This window comes from Eumetopias jubatus, unplaced genomic scaffold (assembly GCF_037043125.1).
Source record: "Eumetopias jubatus isolate StellerSeaLion01/CBP00866 unplaced genomic scaffold, mEumJub1_p1.0 scaffold_8, whole genome shotgun sequence".
Lineage (NCBI taxonomy): Eukaryota > Metazoa > Chordata > Mammalia > Carnivora > Otariidae > Eumetopias > Eumetopias jubatus.
In genome coordinates this window covers 9,394,112-9,419,342 of record NW_028274814.1, presented here as the reverse complement: position 1 = coordinate 9,419,342, position 25,231 = coordinate 9,394,112, and the positions used below count along the sequence as shown (strand labels likewise).

Genomic DNA, 25,231 nt, shown 5'->3' with positions numbered 1-25,231 from the left:
ATTTGAACTAAAGCCATTCTTTACAGCTAACCTGTTGTGATATGGTCAGTTCCAAATATAAGCTCCTCAGCTACTCTTCCTCCCATACTAACATCCATCTGTGCAAGCAACTGAGCTCTAGTTTCATTCCATCTGTCATTCTCAGGCAACAGGGACACCTAGACAATTGAAAACAAAGAAAAACTTCAGACACAGTTTGAAATACCTATATTAATAATCAGAATAATCACTTGGCTCTTGCTATAGTACTTAATATCATGATGCTGACAGTTCAAAAACATTTAGTAGAGATGGTCTCAGGCAACTAATGACAAAACTGGCAATATACAAAATAAGAAAAATTCTTTATAAAGCAAAAATTCATTTTATATGTAATAGGTATATGATACTGCAAGAGGATGGACTTATACGTTAAGCACAAAAATGCTTAAAATGTCTATCATTAGAAAGGTATGAAAATGAAACTTGTACTCAATAAGAAAAATCTTAGAATAACTATGGAACCAGTGACATAGTTTCTTTGTGGAGGGAAAAGAGCAATTACATATTTAAGAATGATACTTTGTTGTCATTCCAGATTTAAATTTCATAATATAAATATATAATATTTGAAATATTAGCATTCTTTATTAGCAGATGTTTCACCAGTATCTCTGATTTCACAATGGTTCAGAATGTTAAAGAAGAAAGTTCTCCACAAACTTAGGAATTAGTTGAATTTTCTTTTTAATTATTTTCATCAATAATTTCCTACATAAGTTTTTGGAGAGTGTTACTTGAAAGAAAAGAAAAAAAACTATAAGATACTTACATGTCCAAGTGTTGGCCCTCGTGGCATGATTGTAGCTTTGTTGATAGGCATTGCATCTTTAGTGTAATATGCAATAATAGCATGACCAGATTCATGATATGCTGTGATGGTTTTGTTTTTGTTATCAATTTCCACGCTTCTGCGTTCAGGTCCTAAGGATAAAAATTTAACTGAATAAAATTATTCCGTAAGGAAAGTATATTTAGATGAATGAAACCCACTTGCCTCTAAGTAACTCTTAGAGTGACATGACTTAATATCATTAACAAATATTTTAAACCACAATAACTTGACAAATGACAACCAAAATCATAAGAGCTGTCATCTTACTCCCTACTATCAACAAGGAAAGTTTAATTCTATTTACAGAAAATAAATTTAAAGAAGAAATGTCATAACTAACCTGTTCTGAAGCCAATTCAAGATTTAAAATCAAATACTGAAAATTAGTAAAATTATTCTTTTATCAGCAATATCAGACAAGAGGAAACACATGGGCACCCCCTGCCCCCAAAGAGTATAATCATATAAACTCTATTTTGTTCTGTAAGAGGCCCAATTGTGTGGCTATTTTTGAGTATGTATTTTCTTGCTCCTGTACCTTTCTTTTTTATAAACTTTTTCTCAAAAAGAATTTATTCTCTAACATAATGAACAGTGTAAGGGAAAAAGAAAAAAGGGGAGAGAAAACCTACCCATTAGAATTTTATCTTTGGAAAACTCTAGTTCCTTCATGGTAACCATTTCTTTTCCATCAACAGCTGCCTTTAATGCAGCCTGGTTCACAAGATTCTCCAACTCTGCTCCAGAAAAGCCAACAGTACCTCGAGCTATAATTTCTGGATCAACAGCTACATAGACAAATACAATATTAAAATTCCAAAACAACTCTTCACAAACAACTCGCATTCCAAAAGAAAAAAGAAAACAGCTATCCTGAACTAGAACTTAAAATATTTATTTCACTGTAACTACAAAATAAACTTACTTTTCTAAAGGAAAAAGCCAAAATTGCCATTAAATATATCATTAAAACTACCACTGGGACAAATCACAGTAGTTCTTAAAAGAACTTTGTGGAAAAAAAAAAAACAAACAAAAAACCAAAGAAATTCAGAGTTGCCAGACTTGATTTATAAACCTTCAAATTATAACCTAAACTGTTACTAGCCTAAGCACAAACTGAAAATGTATACTCAGACAACAGTTTATTGTGGCACCTGGGTGGCTCAGTTAAGTGTCTGCCTTTGGCTCAGGTCATGATCCCAGGGTCCTGGGATTGAGCCCCGCATTGGATTCCCTCCTCGGCGGGAGGCCTGCTTCTCCCTCTCCCACTACCCCTGCTTGTGTTCCTGCTCTTGCTATCTCTGTCCAACAAATAAATAAAATCTTTTTTAAAAAAAAAGACATTTTGTTTTCTGAATTTCATCTTGAAATACTTTATACATAAGTAGTATATGTACATTTATAAAATGTACATTTACAAAATGCTGAGCAGAAAATCCTATTCAGGGCTCAATCCCAGAACCCTGGGATTACAACCTGAGCCAAAGGCAGCTGCTTAACAGACTGAGCCACCCAGGTACCCCAAGATAGAAACTTTTTAAAAAGGACATATAAGGGGCGCCTGGGTGGCTCAGTTGTTAAGCATCTGCCTTCAGCTCAGGTCATGATGCCAGGATCCTGAGACTAAGCCCCACATCCAGCTCCCTGCTCTGTGGGAAGCTTGCTTCTCCCTCTCCCACTCCTCCTGCTTGTGTTCCCTCTCTCACTGTGTCTGTCAAATAAATAAAATCTTTAAAAAAAAAAAAAGGACATATAAAAAACTGGTCTTTTGAGACATTTGTCAAGTAAGAACCACAAACGGCAGAATGAAATATTACCATTTTATAGAGATAATAATAAAGTTTATTATTGGAATCAGACTTACACTGATCAAACTTTATTTTATTGAGATACCATTTCAAAATTTCTGTTCGACCTTTTACATCTGGTCTTGGAACTGTAACCTGCATGTCAAAACGACCAGGACGTATTAAGGCACTAAAGGGAGAATATAAGAAGAAAATATAAATTAATAATCTGAGTATGCTGAAGGTCAAATTAAATAGGACTGACACTCTTAAAGTCAAGATGGAAGGATAATGGCAACCAGAGGTTAGACTGGAGTTTTGGGTTTTATTTTAATTCCAGGACAGCTAATATACAGTGCTATATTAGTTTCAGGTATACATTATAGTAATTCAACAATTCCACACATCACCCAGTGCTCATCATGACAGGTGCACTCCCTAATCCCCATCACCTATTTCCACTCTAGACTGGAGTTTTGAACATAAATATTCAGATAACTCCTTGTAAAACATGACTTAAGTAACAGTTTCAATAACCAGAAGGAGAACAAAGGCTGATAGAGACAGGTAATACACAACCCTCATAAACAAAAACATGCAAGCCAGTCACTCAAGAAAAAATAATTCTAGAGCAGTCCATTATGAGAGCTACACTGTGATAGCTTCCTATCACAACTGCTCTAAGTATAGAATGTTAAACTACAGACTTAGGCAAAGATAAAACTATTAGATCAAATTAAAATATGAGTAACTTCTATGATAAAATCAAAAATTTTAAAAACTATAATAAATTTTATTTTAAAAATGCTCTCCACCATCCCCAAATTCTGTGATATAAAGTTGTCAGAAGTTTCTTTTAACGACTTTACTGAAATTTAAATCACATATCACAGAATCTCAAGTAGATAATCCAGTGGTTTTTAATATATTCAGAGTTGTGCAATTATCAACAATCTAACTCAAGAATATTTTTATTCCCCCACCCCAAAAGAAACCCCACAGCCACCAACAGTCACGCACCACCAACTCTCCATTCTTCCCACCCTCTGGCAACCACTAATCTACTTTCTGTTGCCACCGATTTGTTTATTCTGGACATTGCATATGAAAAGAATCATATGTGATATTTTGTGATGAGCTTCTTTCTCTTTTAAAGTTCATCCATGGTTCAGTATGCATCAGTACTTGTCAAAAGTCTTTTAATACGTACTTATCTAATGCCTCTGGGAAGTTTGTGGCTCCTATTATGATAACTCCTTCATTGGGTTTAAAACTATTAAAAAAGAAAAAAAGTAACATTTCACTGAAAATTAAAAAAGTACACATATAGAAATGCTCTACACAAAACTGTTTATCATTAAACTTAGTAACAGCAAAGAAGAGGGACTGATCTTTTTTATACCTAAAGTGATAAGACATCTCTATTATTTTTTAAAAGGAACAAATGTTATTAGGCCAGTACACTTCAATAAAACTGCTAATAATAAATCACAAAGTCATCTCTGATTATATGCCTTCACAGTATTTGTTCTACTTAGGAAGACATGACCTGACAGAAAAGACTTGGGTACCTGACTCATTTGTGAAAAATTATTCTCAAGTTTACCAATTCAAATTATTTGCTCCTAGACTTCCTGTTCGGTTCCAAAATGTCTTATATGGTTTTAAGAAGTTTTTCCTTCTTTCAAAGCAACCCCACATCTTGCTCTTTGTATTACAAAAACTGATGCAAACTTTTAATCTACTACAACACTAATACCTAGTCACAAATTGTGTAGGAACCAGCATACACTCTTTACATCTCCAAACAGACTAGTATTCTCAACTGGAATCATCACTTTCCTGTCATCATACAATTAATGAAAAAAGGTATAGAGATCACCAATTAAGAAGAGCTGATATGTCAATCACCCCATTAGTAATGGAAAGAACACAATACAGAGAATGCAGCTTGTCTTGACTTCTTCCACAGGGACTACTCTGTTGCCTACATTTTTTTCTATTTCTTTCTTTCTAGAAATCTCTATACCCCATGTGGGGCTCAAACACCCAACTATGAGATCAAGAGCTGCATGCTCCGCTGACTGAGCCAGCCAGACACCCCGCTATTTCTTGAATGTTACCAAATATATCACCATATCCCAAAGACAGAGGAAGATTCAATTACCCATCCATTTCAGCAAGAAGTTGATTTATAGTCTGCCTTGAATATGGGTGCATTGGAGACTCAATTCGCTTCCCACCAACAGAATCTAATTCATCAATAAATATAACACAGGGAGCATTTGCTTTTGCTTCCCCTAGGAAAAGAGAAAAGATTCAAATAAGTTTAATGAAATCAATGCTTTTTGAACAAAATCATGTAAGTATTAAAAACCTGTAAGACTGTCAAAAGCCAACAGAAGACATTCATTAAGGAGAAAATACACAAAAGGAGATCTTTTTTTCCTTTAGAACTGATACAAGAACAGTAGCCTTGGGAAAAAAAACTGTACCATAGAAAATGATATATAATAAAAACAACTGAGTATTCATTCTTTCACTGTACAAACCATATGCAATCAGATTGGAGGCTAATTATTCTTTAATTACATACTATCGAATTGATGAATAAGATAAAAAGGACAACAACAACAAAAACCCAGCTTTTCAACAGGCCCCAACCTCATCTAACACTTCTACCTCTTCTATTTGGGGAAAAAGTACAGTTCTGTTTTAGCTCACACATTAAATTACCTAAAACCAAAACCCCACAATGGCTAGGTCAGCTATCAAATAATCAAGTAGCAAATAAAGGGTAAGAAGCCCTCTTTCCCTTAAATTAACAAAATTTCGTTATTATATGAAAGATACATTAAAACATACTAAATAGATTTCTGATACGGCTGGCTCCCACACCCACAAACATTTCATCAAATTCTGATCCAGAAGCATAATAAAAAGGAACATCAGCTTCTCCAGCCACAGCTCGAGCAAGAAGTGTCTTCCCTGTCCCTGGTGGTCCAACTAAAAGTATTCCTAAAAGAAAAAATAAATAGAATGACTCAAATTAAAAAATAAAAATAAACCTGATGTGAACCTATAAAACAAAGTTATTAATTAATGTATATACAGTTTTGAGGTTGAAGGCACATGACCAATATTTTGAAACAAAACATACGTCTCTAGTAATGATTCACTTCAGGATCTTCAAAACTAATTTTTCTCTACCATTTCTATCTTGAGAGAATGGAATAAACTTATTTATCACTAAATAAAATAAATTTATGTGAATAAACACAGATTAAGAGATTAAACAACCAAATGTGACACATGAACCCTTGACTTGATGCTCTTCCATAAAAAACATTTTAAGAAATTCTAGGGACATCTGATGAAAATTTGAAAAAATACTGGAGTACAAGATATTAAGGAAATAGTATTTAGTTTTATTTGGTAGAATAAATTATTCTCTTTAGGATAATGTCCTTAGTCTCAGGTGATACACAGCAAAGTAAATTAGATGTATAAAGTAATGTCTACAGTTTTGTAACTATTCCATATATTTGAAAATTTTTGTAACAGCAGTATGTTTTTCATAAGTGGGAATAACAGAATTCTCTGGTTTCCACTTTTCATTTTTTCATTTAAAAAGGTAAAAAAAACCCCATATTAATGCTATATTTTAACATAAAATTCTTTTTAAAGGAAAGTTGCTGGAAAATACCCTTAAGACTATCCTCTTGTATTACCATGTTATTGTTATTCTTAGCTGGTTTAAATCATCATATCAATTTCTGTAGGATCTATTTTGGTACCTGAGAAGTTTCCCACAATTTTATAAAATACCCCTTGTGATTAGAAAAAGTGTACTACTTTATGACATTAAACGTCCTCTTTATGATGTTATAGTATTGACTTTAATAAATGAATCCTAAATTAGCAGAGATTCATGCAAATATTTTTTTTAAAAGATTGTTCTTTTCCCATTGAATTATCTTTTTTTTTTTTTTAAAGATTTTATTTATTTATTTATTTGACAGAGACACAGTGAGTGACGGAACACAGCAGGGGGAGTGGTAGAGGGAGAAGCAGGCTTCCCTCGGAGCAGGGAGCCTGATGCGGGGCTTGATCCCAGGACTCTGGGACCATGACTTGAGCTGAAGGCAGACGCTTAACCACTGAGCCACCCAGGCACCCCCTCATGCAAACATTTTTATATACTGCTGAACATTGTCAGTAGAGATAGCAGGCAGTATAAAAACAAACCTTAAATATGAGTCCCCCCTTCAACTCACCAATTCCATTTCTAGAATTGGAATCTAGAATAATAATAAATAAACAAGTAAATCTAGAATTTATTCTAAGGAGATAATTAAGCATGTGGGCAAAGCCTTGAGATATTAAGATGATCATCACAGTGCTGATTTTATTATTTTAATTAAAAACTGTTTGAATATAGTTGATACACAGTTAGATTAATTTCAGATGTACAACACAGTGATTTGACAAGTTTATACATTATGCTGTGCTCACCTCAAGTGTAGCTACCATCTGTCACCATACACTATTACAGTATCACTGACTATATTTCCTATGCCTTTTATTCCTCTGACTTACCTATTCAACAACTGGAAGCATGTTTCTCCCTTTCCCCTTCACACATTTTGCCCAGGCCTCACACTGCTAATTTTTAAGAGCAAAACATTGGAAACCATAAAAGTTTAATATAAGTGATTAAAGTATAGTACAATCATATACTACAAGGACACCACAAAGTCATTACAATCTTATACCCAGTTCCAGCATATGGTTTTCCCTCACACCAACAAACAATTCTCCAACACCAGTTGGGCATCTTAATATTCAACTCAATTCTGACGCTACCTACCTGGAGATAGCATCAAATACTGTAAGTTAAGGACTTGGTCCCAAAAGACTGCCTCTATCCCCACCCCTCCCCATGTCATCTGCAAGACCAGGTTGTTACCTGTGCTTCTGACTGACAGATCATAGATAGGAGGTCCCAGTGACCCCTTCCTTGGATTTGATTAATTTGCTAGAATAGCTCAAAGAACTCAGAGAAACATTCTACTTACTAGATTACTGGTTTATTATAGAAGGGTACAACTCAGGAACAGTCAGTTAGATGGAAGAGATGCATAGGGCAAGGAAAGGGAAAAGTACTGCTGAGCTGCTATGCCCTCTCTAGATATGCCGCTCTTCCCACATCTCTACATGTTCACCAACCTAGAAGCTCTGTGAATTCTATCCTTTTGGGTTTTAATGGAGGCCTCATTACATAGACATGACTGACTCAGCCTCCAGCCAGGAGGGTAAGACTGAAAGTTCCAGCCCTCTAATCACATGGTTGATTCTCCTGGCAACCAGCTCCTAACCTTAAGTGTGTTCTAAAAGTCGCCTCATCAACACAACAGAAGACAAATCTATTGCTGTCATCACTATGAAACTACAAGAATGGGACTAAGAGTAAATATGTATTTCTTATTATAAATCACAACAGTCATTAAAAATCATATTAACTGTGAGAAAACATGAGACAAAGACAAACTGAGGAACATTCCACAAATTAGTATGTATTCTGCATAACTTTTAAGGTCATGAAAGACCCACACACACTCCCATAAGAAAAGGCTGAGGAGGGGGGCCTGGGTGGCTCAGTCAGTTAAACATCTGACTTCGGCTCAGATCACGATAGGGTCGTTAAGATTGAGCCCCACATGGGGCTCCACACTCAGTGTCTGATTTAGATTCTCTCTCCTCTGCCCTCCCCCAGACCAACTCCTGAGCTTGCATGTGTGCCCACTCTCTCACATAAATAAATAAATAGATAGATAGATTGGCAGGCTGAGGAATTTTTTCAGGTTAAAGAAAAATCTAAGGGTGCCTGGGTGGCTCAGTAGGTTAGGCAGCCAACCCTTGGTTCTGGCTCAGGTCATGCTCTCAGGCTCCTGGGATTGAGCCCCATGGCTGCTCTGCACTCAGCAGGGAGTCTGCTTGAGGATTCTCTCTCTCTCTCCCTTTGCCCCTCCCCCCACCTGCTCTACCTCTCTCCCTCTTTCTCTAAAAGAAATTGATTTAAAAAAAAGGGTTAAAGAAAAATCTAAATGTGTAAACCTGGACTGAGTCTAAACCTAGGGTTGGGGTGGGGGATGGGAGGTCCCCACTACAAAAGATATTATTAAGAGAAATGCAGAAATTTGAATATAACTGAATTTTATCATAGTTCTGAAACCATGTTAAATTTCCTCATTTTAATAACTATATTGGAAAGGCGCCTGGGTGGCTCAGTTGTTAAGCATCTGCCTTCGGCTCAGGTCATGATCCCAGGGTCCTGGGATCGAGTCCCGCATTGGGCTCCCTGCTCCGCAGGAAGCCTGCTTCTCCCTCTCCCACTCCCTCTGCTTGTGTTCCCTCTCTTGCTGTGTCTCTCTCTGTGAAATAAATAAATAAAATCTTTAAAAAAAATAACTATATTGGAGTTAAGTAACAGAATATTCTTATTTATAGGAAATACATTAACGAGGTATTTGGGGTTAAAGGAGCATGGTATCTACAATTTACTCTTAAACAGTTTAAAAATACATTTATGTAGCGGCGCCTGGGTGGCTCAGTCGTTAGGCATCTACCTTCAGCTCAGGTCATGATCCCAGGGTCCTGGGATTGAGCCCCACATTGGGCTCCCTGCTCCGCGGGAAGCCTGCTTCTCCCTCTCCCACTCCCCCTGCTTGTGTTCCCTCTCTCGCTGTGTCTCTCTGTGTCAAATAAATAAATAAGATCTTTAAAAAAAATACATTTCTGTAAAGAAAGTGAGCAAATGGGACAAAGTGCTAAAAAACTGTTGAGTTTGGTTAAGAGTACAGAGAGTTCTCTGCACTATTCTCACAACTGAAATTGTAACAAAACTCAAAATCCCCTTCCCCTCAAAAAAGGTTATTCAAAGTTATGTTCAGAATGAAGACTTATTTGTAAAATAGCAATTAAGAACTAAACTTTAAGCTTTTAAATCCGGTAAAGATTAAATTAGTAATGGATTACAGTATTTTTTTGATGCCAAGTCATGGTAAAGGGAAGATATCTTACCTTTTGGAAGTTTACCTCCAAGCACAGTAAATTTTTGTGGATTTTTCAAGAATTCAACAACCTCCTGTAGTTCTTGTTTAGCCTCCTCCACCTAAAGTGATATAATTTATCAAACAATTCTAAGTAATGATTAGATTATCAAGGCCTCCTCTTTGAAAATAGTAAATTTAACTGGAAATTAACTTGAAGGCTCCCTTATAAATGCACACACAAAAGGGATTTCACCCGACTCTTTCTGCCAATTATGCGGTCTCCTTACATATTTCAACAAAAAAATTCTTAACTTACTTTTTTTTTTTAAGATTTTATTCATTTATTTGACAGAGAGAGACACAGCGAGAGAGGGAACACAAGCAGGGGAGTGGGAGAGGGAGAAGCAGGCCTCCCGCAGAGCGGGGAGCCCGATGCGGGGCTAGATCCCAGAACCCTGGGATCATGACCTGAGCCAAAGGCAGAGGCTTAACAACTGAGCCACCCAGGCGCCCCAACTTCTTACATTTTCAAGTAGTGCTTCCCTCAGTTAACAAGGACTTACATTCACAATTCTAGTTAAATGTGTCAGTGGCATTTGGTATAAACAGAAAGACTAACCTACCAAATTTCAAATCCAGAACTTTTGACCTGGTTTATAAGCTTCAAGGGCAAATTATGTGAGCTTAATATATATCAATGAAAAGGGAGTCTGTGTTTAAGTTATAACATTAATTTATGATTATTAGATTATTTTCATTATAAGGAATTACCACTAGATTATAAATGACTTAGTTCCTTACAAATGCCAAAGGGTGGAGACTAAAATTAAGCCAAAGTGCACTGATATTGCTTTGTAAATGGTTCTGGCAAAAAAAGTTCAAAAGATTTAATCCCCCAATACAAAAACCATGTAGAATTAAGGTCTCTCGCAAAAATAAAGCCCAATCTGGTCAACAAAGATGGCATGTAGAATATTAGCTCAACTTTAAAAACTCTGATATAAGATTAAGAAAGCTGCCTATCAGAGGCGCCTGGCTGGCTCAGTTGGTTAAGCGTCTGCTTTCGGCTCAGGTCATGATCTCAGGGTCCCTGGATCCAGTCCTACATCAGGTTCTCCACTCAGCGGCAGATCTGCTTCTCTCTCTCCATGTCTCTCTCTCTCTCTCTCAAATAAATAAATCTTTAAAAAAAAAAAAGCTGCCTATCAGAAATTAGTTAGCATACAACCAGAAGTAACAAATACAAGTACCTAGAGCCAGAATGATATCAAAGACGACTGCAGAAGACCAGATATAAAATAATAGTGGTGGCAGTATGCTGAATTGGAAAGCAAAGACCCTTAGAGAGGACAAACCACCAAGACTTGGCTCTACCACAGAATATAGACCTAGTGTTCTAGACTTCAATTTTTCAAGAAAAAAAAAAGACATCATTAAAAATGTTAGCTATCAATTAAAATTAAAAGCACATTTATGTGTGTACTTTCATGTATTTATTTTGAATTACACTGGCCTAATAATACATTTGCAGCCAATATGCAACCCTACGTTAGACAACTTTAAATAGTTCTCAGTGGGAAAAAAAGAACTCAAGTACATTGGTCAGGGTTAAAAAGAAACTACCTGACAAGAAGTGTGCTAAAACATGAAACATCTCTGGGCTGAAGGGCATTATGAAAAACTAGAATTAAACTCATGACTCTCTTAGATTCCTAGATAATTTTCTAGGACTATTTCTAGGAAGTATACAATCATTAAAGAGTAAACAGTTTTTTAAATTAGGCTTAGAATAGTGTTTGAAAGTTATTGATTACATTATTAAAACTTAATAAAATGTAAAGTTAAACTTTAAGGAGAAATGCGTACATATGTTCACCAAGAAACGTAAAAAATGTAAAAAAAATTCACAATAGCACTCTTTAGGCCAACACTAGAAACAACCCAATGTCTACCTAATGTGGAATATACAATATTGTGATATCCATAGAATACTATGCAATGGGAATGAATGAAGTACAACTTCATGTAAAAACATGGATGGATCTCACAAACGTCATGTTGAGTGAAAGAAGCCATATACACTATGTAAAATTCAAAAGCAAGCCAAATTAATGTGCGTTATGAGACAGAACAACGATTATGCTTCCAGTGGGAAAAAGGGACACTAGGAAGTTTCTGGTAATATTTTATTTCCTGAGCTGGGTGCGAATAATATATTGAGTTCACTGTGTAAAAATTTATTAAGATAGAGATCTGTGATTTGTGCAGTTTTGTGTGAACACTAAGCTTCAATAAAATTTATGTTTATAAAGAGATTTGGGGGGCACCTGGGTGGCTCCTGGGATCGAGCCCCACATTGGGCTCCCTGCTCAGCGGGATTCAGCTTCTCCTTCTCCCTCTGCTCCGCCCCCCACTTGTGCTTGCTCTCTCTCTCTCTCAAATAAATAAAAATGTTAAAAAATATATATATATACACATAAAAGAGATTTGGCTCTTTATCTATTAAAATAAGCTTTTTAAACATTCGAAGATATCCATATACTAAAAGAAAGCCAAAGTACATTTGGTCAAGGTAACAGATAACTTTAAATTGAAGGAGAAGGAAAATAAATTAGCTGTCACCTACTACTCAAACTACATTTTCTCTGCCCAAACTCTGTGTCAGGAAAATTCCCAACTGAGGTATATAAAATCTATACAGGAAAATAGTTTAGGGAACAAGGCAATGAATAAAGTTATAAAAGCACTTATTAGTATTTTTATGGCAGCTATATATAAAATTATTCCTACATAACCAGAAATTCTAGGCAAGGAAATGACATTCCTATACTAGCTCTTTAAGATTTGGTAAAACTGATCACACGTACCACCTACTGGCATACCTATTTTGGTAAATGTTATAAATTACTTTGGTCTACATAAATTTAGATTTTATAGCAATAAGAGCAATATAAAATTGTAACAGTAATTATATTTGTTTAGATTAGCATAGGAAACTGTGACAATCTAAAAACTTTGTGATGTCCCCATTTCTAGTATTATCAGCATGTCTTCTTTAGTTTAGTAATCAGAATTGGACTCATTCCAAAAGAAGTGTAGTATACTGAGTAATGAAGTCTATACATTGCAGGGAGAAAGTAAGAATGCCTTGCTGACCATAATCTCAGCACAGGTTCAACGTAGAGCAGGCTGACTGCACATCTTAAACAAAACGGGAAGAGCCCTCTGCACTAATGAGTCAAGTTTTCAAATACTCACTGCACCAACCTCTTCCTCAATTATTTTCTTTCTGCAACTCCAAAAGGGTTCACAGCTGTTTAAATTGCAAAGGGAAGGGAAGGAATACTTGGTATAAAACTATCATAGTGACCCCTGATACTTAATTCCCTAATAGTCAAGGTTGTGAAAAATGTTTATGCATAGTTAGGGAACAGAGTGTGGAAAGAGGAAGAGCTCTCATTCTATTCCATATTAAAGTGGCCTTTTTATTGGTCAGCAAACAAGTCAGGCACATTAATTCTTCAGGATCTTTTTCTCTTTCTCTGGCTAGAAGTGTTCTTTGCTCAAATACATGCATGGTTTAGGCACACCTGGCTGGCTCAGTCAGTAAAGCATGTGATTCCTGATCTCAGGGTTGTAAGTTCGAGCCCCACACTGGGTGTACAGATTACTTAAAAATAAAATCTTATGGGGCGCCTGGGTGGCTCAGTCGTTAAGCGCCTGCCTTCGGCTCAGGTCATGATCCCCGGGTCCTGGGATCGAGCCCCACATCGGGCACCCCCTGCTTCTCGCTCTCGCACTCCCCCTGCTTGTGTTCCCTCTCTCACTGTGTCTCTCTCTGTCAAATAAATAAAAAAATCTTAAAATAAATAAATAAATAAAATAAAAAATAAAATCTTATAGAAAAATACATGCATGCTTTAGTCTATCATCTTCAAATCTTCACTCAAATGTCACCTTCTCAGTCAATCATACACTGAATATCCCCATTTAAAATTGTGACCTTTCTCTCAAAACTCCCAATCCTCTTTATGCCACTCCATATTTCTCCCATAATACTTCATCACTTTTGAACACACTCTAGTGTTTGCTTATATGCAGAGATTTATTTATTCTATCCCAGTATCTAAAAGGGGTCTGGAGAATATGCAGTGAAGCTAAAAGGTCCAAAGTTCTAATCATGGCTTGGTCTGTTCTAGTGTCCAGCCCCAATTCAGGAGCCCACCCAGAGTGGCCTCAGTACAAAAGATAGTGCAATCACCCAGGAAATTCCTAGGGACGTAGAAGCCCTGTGTTAGACATCGGGATCAAAGACCAAACTGTAGAACCAAAGATGAACCTAATGCTCTTGTCACTTAGGGAATTACAAGAGTTTTAGTGCCTGGAACTGGAAGTAGAGACAAATATGTATTTATTTTCTATTTTACACCTTTAAAATCAAATACCGGCCTTACATAATTAGACAATAGAGAGTAGGGTAAATTTTTTTAACTTACTCCTTTAACATGTTCAAAGGTGACATTTTTCATCTGGACAGGATCTACTGCAGAATCAAGCCCCGTTGTTGTCCGGAAGCGGACTAAAGAAGAAAAAAAAAGAAATGTTTATATATTTCATAGATTCATAAAATTCCAACCACGTTATTATTCAGATATAAGAAAGTAGAGAAAAATACATTTAAGTATTACATACATAAATTCATAGTGAAGTAATAGAAACTACATCTTCTGGATTTCTAGACCATGTTCAAGGAATAAATGACTCACATTAAAATGACATCTTTATACCTTCCAATTAAAATGAAAAATTATTTCCCTCTTCTATAATATCTAACAAGAGAAATTTACACCAATCATTCTCAAACTCCACCGTGCCTAAAAATCACTTGAGAAATGTAGTAATGCAAGTTCCCAGGCCATGGTCCAGAACTTCTGGTTTTCATATTTAGGAAAAGGCCCAGGAGTTTGCAGTTTTTTGTTTTTAAAGATTTTATTTTATTTCTTTATTTGACAGAGAGATTGAAAGTACAAGCAGGGGGAGTGGCAGGCAGAGAGAGGGAGAAACAGACTCCCTGCTGAGCAGGGAGCCTCATGCAGGGCTCGATCCTAGGACCCCGGGATCATGACCTGAGCTGAAGGCAGACGCTTAACCAACTGAGCCACCCAGGTGCCCCAGGAGTTTCCATTTTTAACAATTACCCTAAATTATCCTGATAAAACTGGTCAGGGATGCACACCATGAAATACATTGCCTTAAACCTAGCATAAGAACTGGCACTGCCTTTTTTTTTTTTTTAAAAAGGGTAAACCTTAAAAGAGATTATTTGACTTTTCATGTAGCCTCCTCCTCTAGCAACTGTTATTACTTGTCCTCAGATGATATATATCAGTAATGACATCATTAAGAAAGTGAAAGTTTGGAAGGAGAGTAAAATACTTAGAATGAACTACAGAGAACTATTACTAAGCTTTCTTAAAAATCTCTCCCCTTTGGTTAAACTTCCCTACTGAAAAGATATTGAGTAAATAGAGCAATTTCTACTTTCCTCAGAAGACAAAAAATATTGTCTTTAAGACAGAAATTTAGATGCAAAAAGAATCAATAGGCAAAAATATAGAGTTTTGTTGAAAACACTTAGCGTATCAGAATACACAAGTTAAGGGGGCACCTGGGTGGCTCAGTCGTTAAGTGTCTGCTTTCGGCTAAGGTCATGATCCCAGGGTCCTGGGATCGAGCCCCGCATCGGGCTCCCTGCTCCGCGGGAAGCCTGCTTCTCCCTCTCCCACTCCCCCTGCTGTGTTCCCTCTCTCGCTGTGTCTCTGTCAAATAAATAAATAAAATCTTAAAAAAGAAAAAAAGAATATACAAGTTAGGGGCGCCTGGGTGGCTCAGTTGTTAAGCGTCTGCCTTCGGCTCGCGTCATGATCCCAGGGTCCTGGGATTGAGACCCACATCGGGCTCCCTGCTTGGCGGGAAGCCTGCTTCTCCCTCTCCCACTCCCCCTGCTTGTGTTCCCTCTCTCCTCGTGTCTCTCTCTGTCAAATAAATAAATAAAATCTTAAAAAAAAAATACAAGTTGGAAGAGCAAATGTAATACAGTAATTCTACAATGGATACTAATACTTTTAGCCCACTAAATTGTTTATTCAAGGATCTACACAGATGGGCTTAATAAATAATGCAAATTAAATTTGTAGCCAAACCACTTGAAACTTATCAGAAATTATAAGGTAATACACTTCATATTTTGATATGTATTTTGCTTAATGTAAGAAATTAAGAAACATAAAATAATTACCACAGCTAATCCCACCCTTCCAATATCATACAGTGTCCCTACACTGGTTCTGTTTTGAAAATAAGGAGACAAAAGATGACTCTAGCTATAAAAAGAATATTCTGGGGCACCTGGGTGGCTCAGTCAGTTAAGCGTCTGCCTTTGGCTCAGGTCAAGATCTCAGGGTCCTGGGATCAAGTCCCGAGATCGAGTCCCACATCGGGAGCCTGCTTCTCCCTACCTGCTGCTCCCCCTGCTTGTGCTCTCTCTGTCAAATAAATAAAATCTCTAAAAAAAAAATAAAATAAAAAATAGTATTCCTGGATGCTAAAATCTTATCTCAGATTTTATTCCACAAAAAACTTAAAATACTGGGGTTACATGCAAGTTCTGAGATAAAGTCCTGATTCAGATCAACTGATATTCTTTAATTGTATATCAGTTTTTTTCTCTCAAAGTAATCAATCATAAAGACCATAGAGAACCCAGGGTAAAAACTGAAGAGCTGAGAAAGCAACAGGAACCACCATTATTCATTTTAGACTGGTAAACTGAGAAAATATGAGACTCATTTAAGGCAATTTTTAATTCTATACTAAATTTGTATATATATATTTTTAAGATTTTATTTATTTATTTGAGAAGGGGAGAGAGAAAGCACACAAGTGGGAGGAGGGGCAAGGCAGAGGCAGAAGCAAACTCCCCACTGAGCAGGGATCCCAATGTAGGGCTCGAACCCAGCATCCTGGGATCACGACCTGAGCCGAAGACAGATGCTTAACTCACTGAACCACCCAGGCATCCCAAATTTTTATATATTTATATATTATACATAAATTTTCACAAATTTATTAGTGTGTCTTTGAAATAGGGGACTATTTCACTTTGTATTGCTATTATAAAATTCTGTATGTTTTTTAAATTTTATAATTGGACAGGTATAACTTTCTAAAAGTCTAGAAAACGAACCACTAATAGAAGCTAATCTAACATTTTTGCTATAACATAATCATTGGAACTTTATCAAAATATTAATTATTGTCTCAAAAATAAAACTTGAAACATGTACAGTGTCTGAAGGAACTTTCCCTGTAATCCACAAAGCAATGTAAATATAATGAGCCCTGAGAATGCAGATGGCATATAACCATAACAGATTAAAACTTTTCTACTTTAATGCAAAAAAGCAATGTCAAATTGACCCAATCTGTGAAGTGTTGACTTAGGAAAGAAAGGCCTAGACGCCAGAACGGTAAATGCTTCCTCTCTCCTAAGTCTAAGGCAGACTAACTATGAAAAAAAAATTGAGTATTTAAAAGATTAAAAAAAAAAGTCAGATAAAAGAGCCTTTACCAGATAAAAATGGGTTTTTTAAGAGTCCATAAATGCCAAATAGCAGCAGAACGAAGAGAATCAGACGAGTTCGTCTCAGAGAATCTGGAGGAGAAAAAAAAAACAACCTTAAATCAAATGACAACAATGACAAATGACAGCTTGATGAAAAGTAAGCGTTAGGTTATTGATGGTAATCATATTCTATCACATGCAGTTTTGGAACCTGGCATTCCTTTGTATAATTGCCATGATTTCCTTTCAGCACCCTGTGACCAAAAACCTCATCAAGGCACTCATGCTTCTGTCCTTGATGTTGCTTCTCATTTGAGAAAAGGGAGAGTGCCAACAGATTTTCCATTTTGACACAGCTTAAGTTACAAATATAATGGAATATAATCAATGAAAAGGTGCATACTTGTTAGAAAAAATATTTGTAATCACTTAAAGGTAGGACTATGACTTCCTTTTAGATATTCTTCCCAAATATGGTGTTGAATCAACTTACCATTGGTTTTTTGCGTTAGTGCTTGAGCTTTCAGAAAACCCTCTGCAAAACCAGTTTTAAATGCATCTTGGTGAGCTTCAGGTATATTTTTGGTTTTCATGAGTTTGTCCAAACTCTCAACATCTGATCCTCTGTCCCGCAAAAGGAACCCCTAAATACACAAACAATGCATCAGTAGTGACTATATAGATAACACTGCCCAATAATATAATGATCACTCACAAAAAAATTCATTCAAAAACTCTAGAATTTCTAATTTTTATTGTCTATCAGAAGAATTACACTAAGACTCAACAATAAATTACTTAATCAATGGCTAAGAAACTAACTTTGGACCTTACACTTGCATCAATCAATTAATATAAAGAAACTCTCTGTAAGAATACTATACTGAAAACAATAGGTCACCTGTGGACTTAGGGTTCTAATGGTTTGATGTTCACACTCCTTTATCTCTACTAGAGGAAAAACCTCATTAAGTTATTAAATGTTTACTGAGTAACTTATATACTTGGCCTTGTATAAATTCTGAAAATGTAAAGATAAATAACCAGTGATCTGAATGTTCTCAGTCTACTAGGGAGAGATACACAAATAACTAATTTTTTGAAATCATTTTGATATTACGTTAGAAGTTCTAGGTCTGGGGACGCCTGGGTGGCTCAGTTGGTTAAGCATCTGACTCTTGCTTTCGGCTCAGGTCATGATCTGAGTCATGGAATCAAGCCCAACATTGGGCTCTGAACTCAGCAAGGAGTCTGCTGAAGATTTTTTCCCCTTTCTTTCCCTCCCCCACCCTGCTCCTCTCCCGCTTGCATGCATTCTCTCTCTCAAATCAATCAATAAATAAAATCTTAAAAAAAAAAAAAAAAAAAGAGGTTCTAGGTCTGGTGGTAAAATAAATGCTACCTCAGGAAGCCAGGAAAGGCATTACAGAGAAATAGGATTTCTAAAGATTTCTAAACCAAAGGAAATGCACAGCATAAACAATTTGACACAGCCATTAAATAACAGGCTTTAGCACTCAGGAACTGCAAGCAATCTTTTATGACACGACTTTAAAATGCCAAGAGACAAGTAGAGTAGAGGTTCAGAAGGGGTGCCATATTAAAGATAACAGAAAAATGAGGCAGAGGCCAAATGGATACTACAGCAGGAATCTGACAATAAATCAGAGGAATATATTACATTAAAACATTTTAGACAGATGGTGGGTTGGTGGCAGTCTGGAAGCTGGACTGAAGGTAACAAAACTAAAGGCAAGGAGACTAAGGGGCGCCTGGGTGGCTCAGTAAGTTAAGCATCCAACTCGACTTCCACTCAGGTCATGATCTCAGGGTCGTGAGATCAAGCCTCATGTTGGGCTCCACGCTCAGTACACAGTCTGCCTGAGATTCTCTCTCTCCCTCTCCCTGCCCCTCCCCCCAACATCCTTCCCTGTGCACTCTCCCTAATAAATTCTTTAAAAAAAATAAAGGCAAGGAGACTAAGTGAATGTTTACTAGAGTCCTTTAGGCAAGAAATTGTTATACTCCATCTATGCAGTGGAACTGGGAATGAAAAGAGACAGATCTAAGAAATATTTAAGAGGCTGGATCAATAGGACTTTAGTGATTAATGGATGTGATGATTAATGGATGTGACAGGAGAGAAAAGATGAACAAATCAAAGTTGATCAACAGGTTTCTAGCTTGGGCGGATGCTATTCTAGAGAACACACAGGTAGATGTGTAGGAAAAAAACAAAAGGAGATGTCTAACAGGCCAAAGGAGAGACATGACTGGGGCACTCAGAAGAGTTGTAGGTGTAATGATTACACAGGTAATTAATCATTTAGAAAATCAACTGACCAATAAAAGAAACCAGATATTGAATGTTCTCATTTTAATAATCTGAAAATTACTGCTTTTTCAAACAACAAAATATGTCTAATTACCTTTACAAATGATGGTGTTATATGCTGCGTCTCTGTCAATCTTTCAGAGGTGGACTGTAAACGTCGAGTTCTTGATTTCAAAGTTTTAAAACCCCGAGACTGTATGAAAACTGAATGGAACAGTATCACATTTACTTTTTGTTGTACATTTTTATAAGAAAAATGACTAGGATTCAAAACTGACACCAAGCCCATACATCCTAAATTTATTATCTTATTTTTTAACACAGTCCTTTGCCTGACATTTCACTACCCTGGTAATTAAGGTCATTAAAATGGATTGAATCTATAAAATAGCTGTATAGTCTCTTGGTAATTTTAAAATGTGAAAAAAAAAACAAACCCAGTGATGAGTATCAGATAAAAGTGTCTAATTCCTCAAATCCCAATCCCACTTCCCCAGAAGTGACCACTGTTAGCAATTTCATGACTGGGATGCGTGGGTGGCTCAGTCAGTTAAGTGTCCAACCCTTGATTTCAGCTCAAGTCTTGTTTTCAGGGTTGTGAGTGCAAGCCCGCAATGGGCTCCACACTGGGCATGGAGTCTACTTAAAAAAATGTTTTTAAATGAAAGAATAAAAGTTTTGAAGAATGCCTGGGTGGCTCAGTCAGTTAAACGTCTGCCTTTGGTTCAGGTCATGATCCTAGGGTCCTGGGATCAAGTCCCATACCGGGCTCCCTGCTAGCAGGGAGTCTGCTTCTCCCTCTGCCTGCAGCTTCCCGTTTGTACTCTCTGTCTCTGACAAATAAATAAAATCTTAAAAAAAAAAAGCTTTAAAGAATAAAAGCTAAGGGATGCCTGGATAGCTCAGTTAAGCGTCTGCCTTCGGCTCAGGTCATGATCCCAGGGTCTTGGGATCGAGTCCTGCATCGGGCTCCTTGTTCAGTGGGGAGCCTGCTTCTCCCTCTGCCTGCCATTCCCCCTGCTTGTACTCTCTCTCTCTGACAAATAAATAAATAAAATCTTGAAAAAAAATAAAAATAAAGAATAAAAGCTTTGAAAAACAATTCCGTGACTATACTTCTATGTATTTAAACACATGCTCTTTCTACAAAAATAGTATATAATTTTTTTCAATTATCTTCTTGCACTTAACAAGAAATATATCATGGATATTTCAGAACAGGTCAGACAGTACATTCAATTTAATGGCTGTTAATATTTTTCCAATTTATCAGTGTATGGCAATTTGAATATTCAACCACTTTTCTACTATGGACATTAGTTGTTTCCTGTTTTCTTATCGCTAAAAATCGTTCAATTAAAATTCTTTCAGCATGTGTAGACTAATCTTAAAAGTGAAACCATGAGGTTTGAATTCTTTAACACTAAGAAACTGCCCTCTAAAAGGCTGTTATTGATTTATACACCCACCGATGAATAGGAGTATCCTTTACTCCACATCCTTTGCAACACAGATTAATATAATTTTTATTTATTTTTTAATTTTTTATGGATTTTATTTATTTGTCAGAGAGCACAAGCAGCGGGAGCAACAGGCAGAGGGAGACGCAGGCTCCCCGTTGAACAGGGAGTGCGATGTGGGACTCGATCCCAGAACCCTGGGATCATGACTTGAGCTGAAGGCAGCTGCTTAACTGACTGAGCCACCCAGGCGTCCCTATAAACTTTTTAATTTGTACAGATCTGATAGGCAAAAAGCAGTGTCTTGTTTTAATTTGCATTTCAGATTAGAAATGAGGGAAAATTTTGAAAAACTTCTACTTTCCTTGAATATTTTCTTTAGTAAATTGTTAATCACTCATAACCTTTCCCATTTTCATGAATAAAAGGATGCATGCTATGTATACTAACTTTTAATGTCTTTGTATGCAGCAATTTATAAAGTTAATATAGTTTTATCTTTTAATCTTTAGCATTTTCTGCATTGTGTTTTGATTAGAGAGTCTCACCCCCAAACTGTGATTTTAAGAGTCTACTGGGGCACCTGGGTGGCTGTCAGTCAAGTGTCCAACTCTTGGTTTCGGCTCAGGTTCTGGTCTCGGGGTCATGGGATTGAGCCCTGCATCAAGCTCCACATTGGGCACGTCAGACTCCACACTGGGCATGGAATCAGCTTGGGATTCTATCTCTCCCTTTCCCTCTGCCTCTCCTCTCCAAATAAGTAAATCTTAAAAAAAAAAAAAAAAAAAAAAGGAGTCTACTGACTTTCAACTTTGTTCAGATCTTTACCTATTTGCAACTTTTTTAAGATTAAAAAAAGAATCTGATTCTCGTTAGGCCCAAGTTTATTTTTTTATTTTATTTTTTTATTTTTAAGTAATCTCTATACCTGACTTGGGGCTTGAACTCACAACCCCAGATCAAGAATTGGATGTTCTACTGACTAAGCCTGCCAGGTGCCCCATTTTACGCCCAAGTTTAAAATCAACTTCTTGGTTTTCATAGCAAGTGTTTAGGGTTTTGAACAGGGTTGCAGGGAATTAATAAATCTGGACGTAAATTAAAACTGTTATAGTACCGAGTCCTTTTAAAGAGGATTATGGCATTCTCTCATTTTATTTCACTCAGCTCTTGTACTTCCTTCAGTGAAGTTTCACAGGCATATGTGTGTGTGTGTGTTTCTTGTCAGGATAAAAGATTAAATGGGTTTGCAAGAAACTATAAATATAATCTGTTGCTAGAATATAAGAAAGATACTGATTTTTATGCATTTATCTTATATGATACCAGAGTGGCCTTACAGTTGATTTTCTTAAGTTTTCTGGTAAGCAAACATATTACCTGGTAAGCAAAAACAATTATAATTTTGCCCCTTCCATAAACTTCTATAACTCCTTTTTTTAAAAGATTTTATTTTAAACAGAGAGAGCATAAGCAGAGGGAGCGGGAGAAGCAGGCTCCCACTGAACAGGGAGCCTGATGCAGGACTCGATCCAGGACCCTGGGATCATGACCTGAGCCAAACGCAGACACCTAACCAACTGAACCACCAAGGCGCCCTCTATAACTCCTTTTAAAGCACACTGTTTAAAACTTCCAAATTATCAACAAAAACAGGCTATACATATCTTATTTCCCATATTAATAAGATCTAATAGATTTCCTTAATAAATTTTAAAACTTCCTAGTTTTCTACAACTTTGTAGGAAATGTGACAATTAAAATCTATCACATGCCTTTTTCATACACTTGAAATAATACTGTTCTTTTCTAATCTATTAACATAAATTAACATATTTCCTAATATTAAATCACTCATATTCCTTAATCATTTTTTTATTTTTTTATATATTTTTTAAAGATTTTATTTATTTGAGAGAGAGAATGAGAGAGAGAAAGCACATGAGGGGGGGGAGGATCAGAGGGAGAAGAAGACTCCCTGCTGAGCAGGGAGCCCAATGCGGGACTCGATCCAGGGACTCCAGGATCATGACCTGAGCTGAAGGCAGTCGCTTAACCAACTGAGCCACCCAGGCGCCCTCCTTAATCATATTTTTAAGCACATTTCTGTACTTCCTTTTTCAGATTTTATTTAGGGTTTCTGTATTTATATTATTACGTGAAATTGCGATCTATTATATTTTTTATGCTAATATTTTAGTATCAGTAATCTCGTGGAATAAACAGGAAAGCCTATTCTACCTCTTTCTTTATTTTGGTCCTGGAAAACAGAACACATAAACCATAAAACCATCTGAGCCTAAGTGCCTCTGGGGCAACAGGGTTATATTTGAAAAATATTATCTTTCAAATTTTATAGTTATCGTCTTATCTCTCTTCTTGAGTAAATTTGTTAATTTATAACTTAGATAACTATTTCAACATATTTTTATTTATACATACTCTTAAAAGTTTTAAATCTTCATTATCTGTGGCTGTTATCACTTTTCACTTCTAACATTTTTTCAATGTTTTTAATCAGACAGTTCTATTTTCTTGTTTTCTCAAATTAAATCTGTTCATTTAAGTATAACTCTCTTTCTTGGTGTTGTATTCATTTAATGTTTTATACATATTAATTTCTCACTTTCATTTAAAGAATTCTCAAAATGAATGTTTAATCATTTTCTTTTCTTTCTTATTTCCTAATAAATTAATACAATGCCCTCAAAGCATCAGTTGGCCCTCAACTCAAAGATTTTGATGTTGATTTTCACTGTGGTTCATTACTAATTGTCTGTAATTTCAGTTTCTCTTTCCCTCAGCCACAAGACACTTAGAAAAGTATCTTTAAATTTCCATAGAGTTAGGAATTTTTTAAGCTACATTTTCTGTTATTTGACTTCAATATTATATGATCAGAGAACCTGATCCCTGGGTTATAACTTTCTGAAAATTAAGATATTCCTTATACCCTAATACATGCTCAGTTTTTATAAGTCTTCCATGAAGACTTCCATTTGTAAATATATCATCCTTCTTGAAGAATTCTTCTGTCTTCTGCATTAACCATTTTTTTTCAGGGCATTACTGGTCTCTGTGCCCTACTTGGCACCTCTCTTTCACGTTACAAGTTTTCCTCAACATGTGAAGATTCTTGCTGATCCAGTTGTAATTGTAAAGAGAATACAGTAATCAGTACTGATTGTAGACAGGTTTCCTCAAAACTACCAAGGTGGTAAATACATTTATACTACAAAGCATGGACTTATAATGAGTGAGCAGGGTACATTTAGTGTATGATTCAAATCCATTATTTTTCTCCTTGGCCTCAATGCTCATACACAGTCTTCAGAGACAGACTTCCACACACACACACACACTTTATTACCAACGTGTCTTTTGCCAATTGTAGCATAAAAGTTATAACTTGGCCTCAATGCTCATACACAGTCTTCAGAGACAGACTTCTACACACACACACACACACACACACACACACACACACACTTTATTACCAATGTGTCTTTTGCCAATTGTAGCATAAAAGTTATAAGCCCTATCTACTCTGGGACTGGCCCACTTCTGGCAATCTTTCAGTTCAACTGTTCATGAACCATCCCAGAGCCCACTATTATTGACTTGGAAATGGGGTTTTTTCCTAACTTCTACTGGAAATAAAAGCACACACCTCTTTCATGTCACTCCACTCTAAGTTCCACGAAGGTGGGTAACGTATGTCTTTCTCATTTATAATTATCACTGTTACCTAACAGCTATGAGTAGTGTCTGGTATTAAATAAATATAAATGTATGCATATTTGATTTTGCTATCAATGTGATATCATCTATTTCTTAACCTTATGGAAAGTCCTCAAATTTCTGGTCCACTGACGAAACCCCTCTGCTGCTGCCCTGACTTTTTCTGCATTTAAAATTGTTTTCTGTCCCTACAGTTGATTGGAACAATTTTGAAAATGAAATTTTAAAGATATAGGGAAGTAAACAAATGTGCTTAATTATGTTGAAGGTGTAGATAAGTTCCCTGAAGTTTGATTTACTGTGGCACTTAACACTCACATTCAAAATTCAGCTACTATATATTTTCCAAATT

The 25,231-nt window shown here is 36.3% G+C and overlaps 1 protein-coding gene across 2 annotated transcripts in view; it reads right to left on the bottom strand.

The window, feature by feature from the left end:
- The window catches only part of LOC114202982 (ATP-dependent zinc metalloprotease YME1L1), a 48,918-nt gene that overhangs the window by 3,901 nt on the left and 19,786 nt on the right, over positions 1–25,231 (bottom strand). For both annotated transcript variants that reach the window (XM_088025497.1, XM_088025498.1), the window contains 12 exons: positions 19,773–19,882; positions 17,837–17,987; positions 17,350–17,433; positions 14,216–14,298; positions 9,748–9,838; positions 5,530–5,682; positions 4,832–4,964; positions 3,875–3,937; positions 2,742–2,854; positions 1,507–1,662; positions 812–963; positions 32–158 (listed from right to left, as the gene is read on the bottom strand). In XM_088025497.1, coding sequence (XP_087881623.1) covers positions 32–158; positions 812–963; positions 1,507–1,662; positions 2,742–2,854; positions 3,875–3,937; positions 4,832–4,964; positions 5,530–5,682; positions 9,748–9,838; positions 14,216–14,298; positions 17,350–17,433; positions 17,837–17,987; positions 19,773–19,882 — 1,416 coding nt within the window. The remainder of the gene's footprint in view (positions 1–31; positions 159–811; positions 964–1,506; positions 1,663–2,741; positions 2,855–3,874; positions 3,938–4,831; positions 4,965–5,529; positions 5,683–9,747; positions 9,839–14,215; positions 14,299–17,349; positions 17,434–17,836; positions 17,988–19,772; positions 19,883–25,231) is intronic.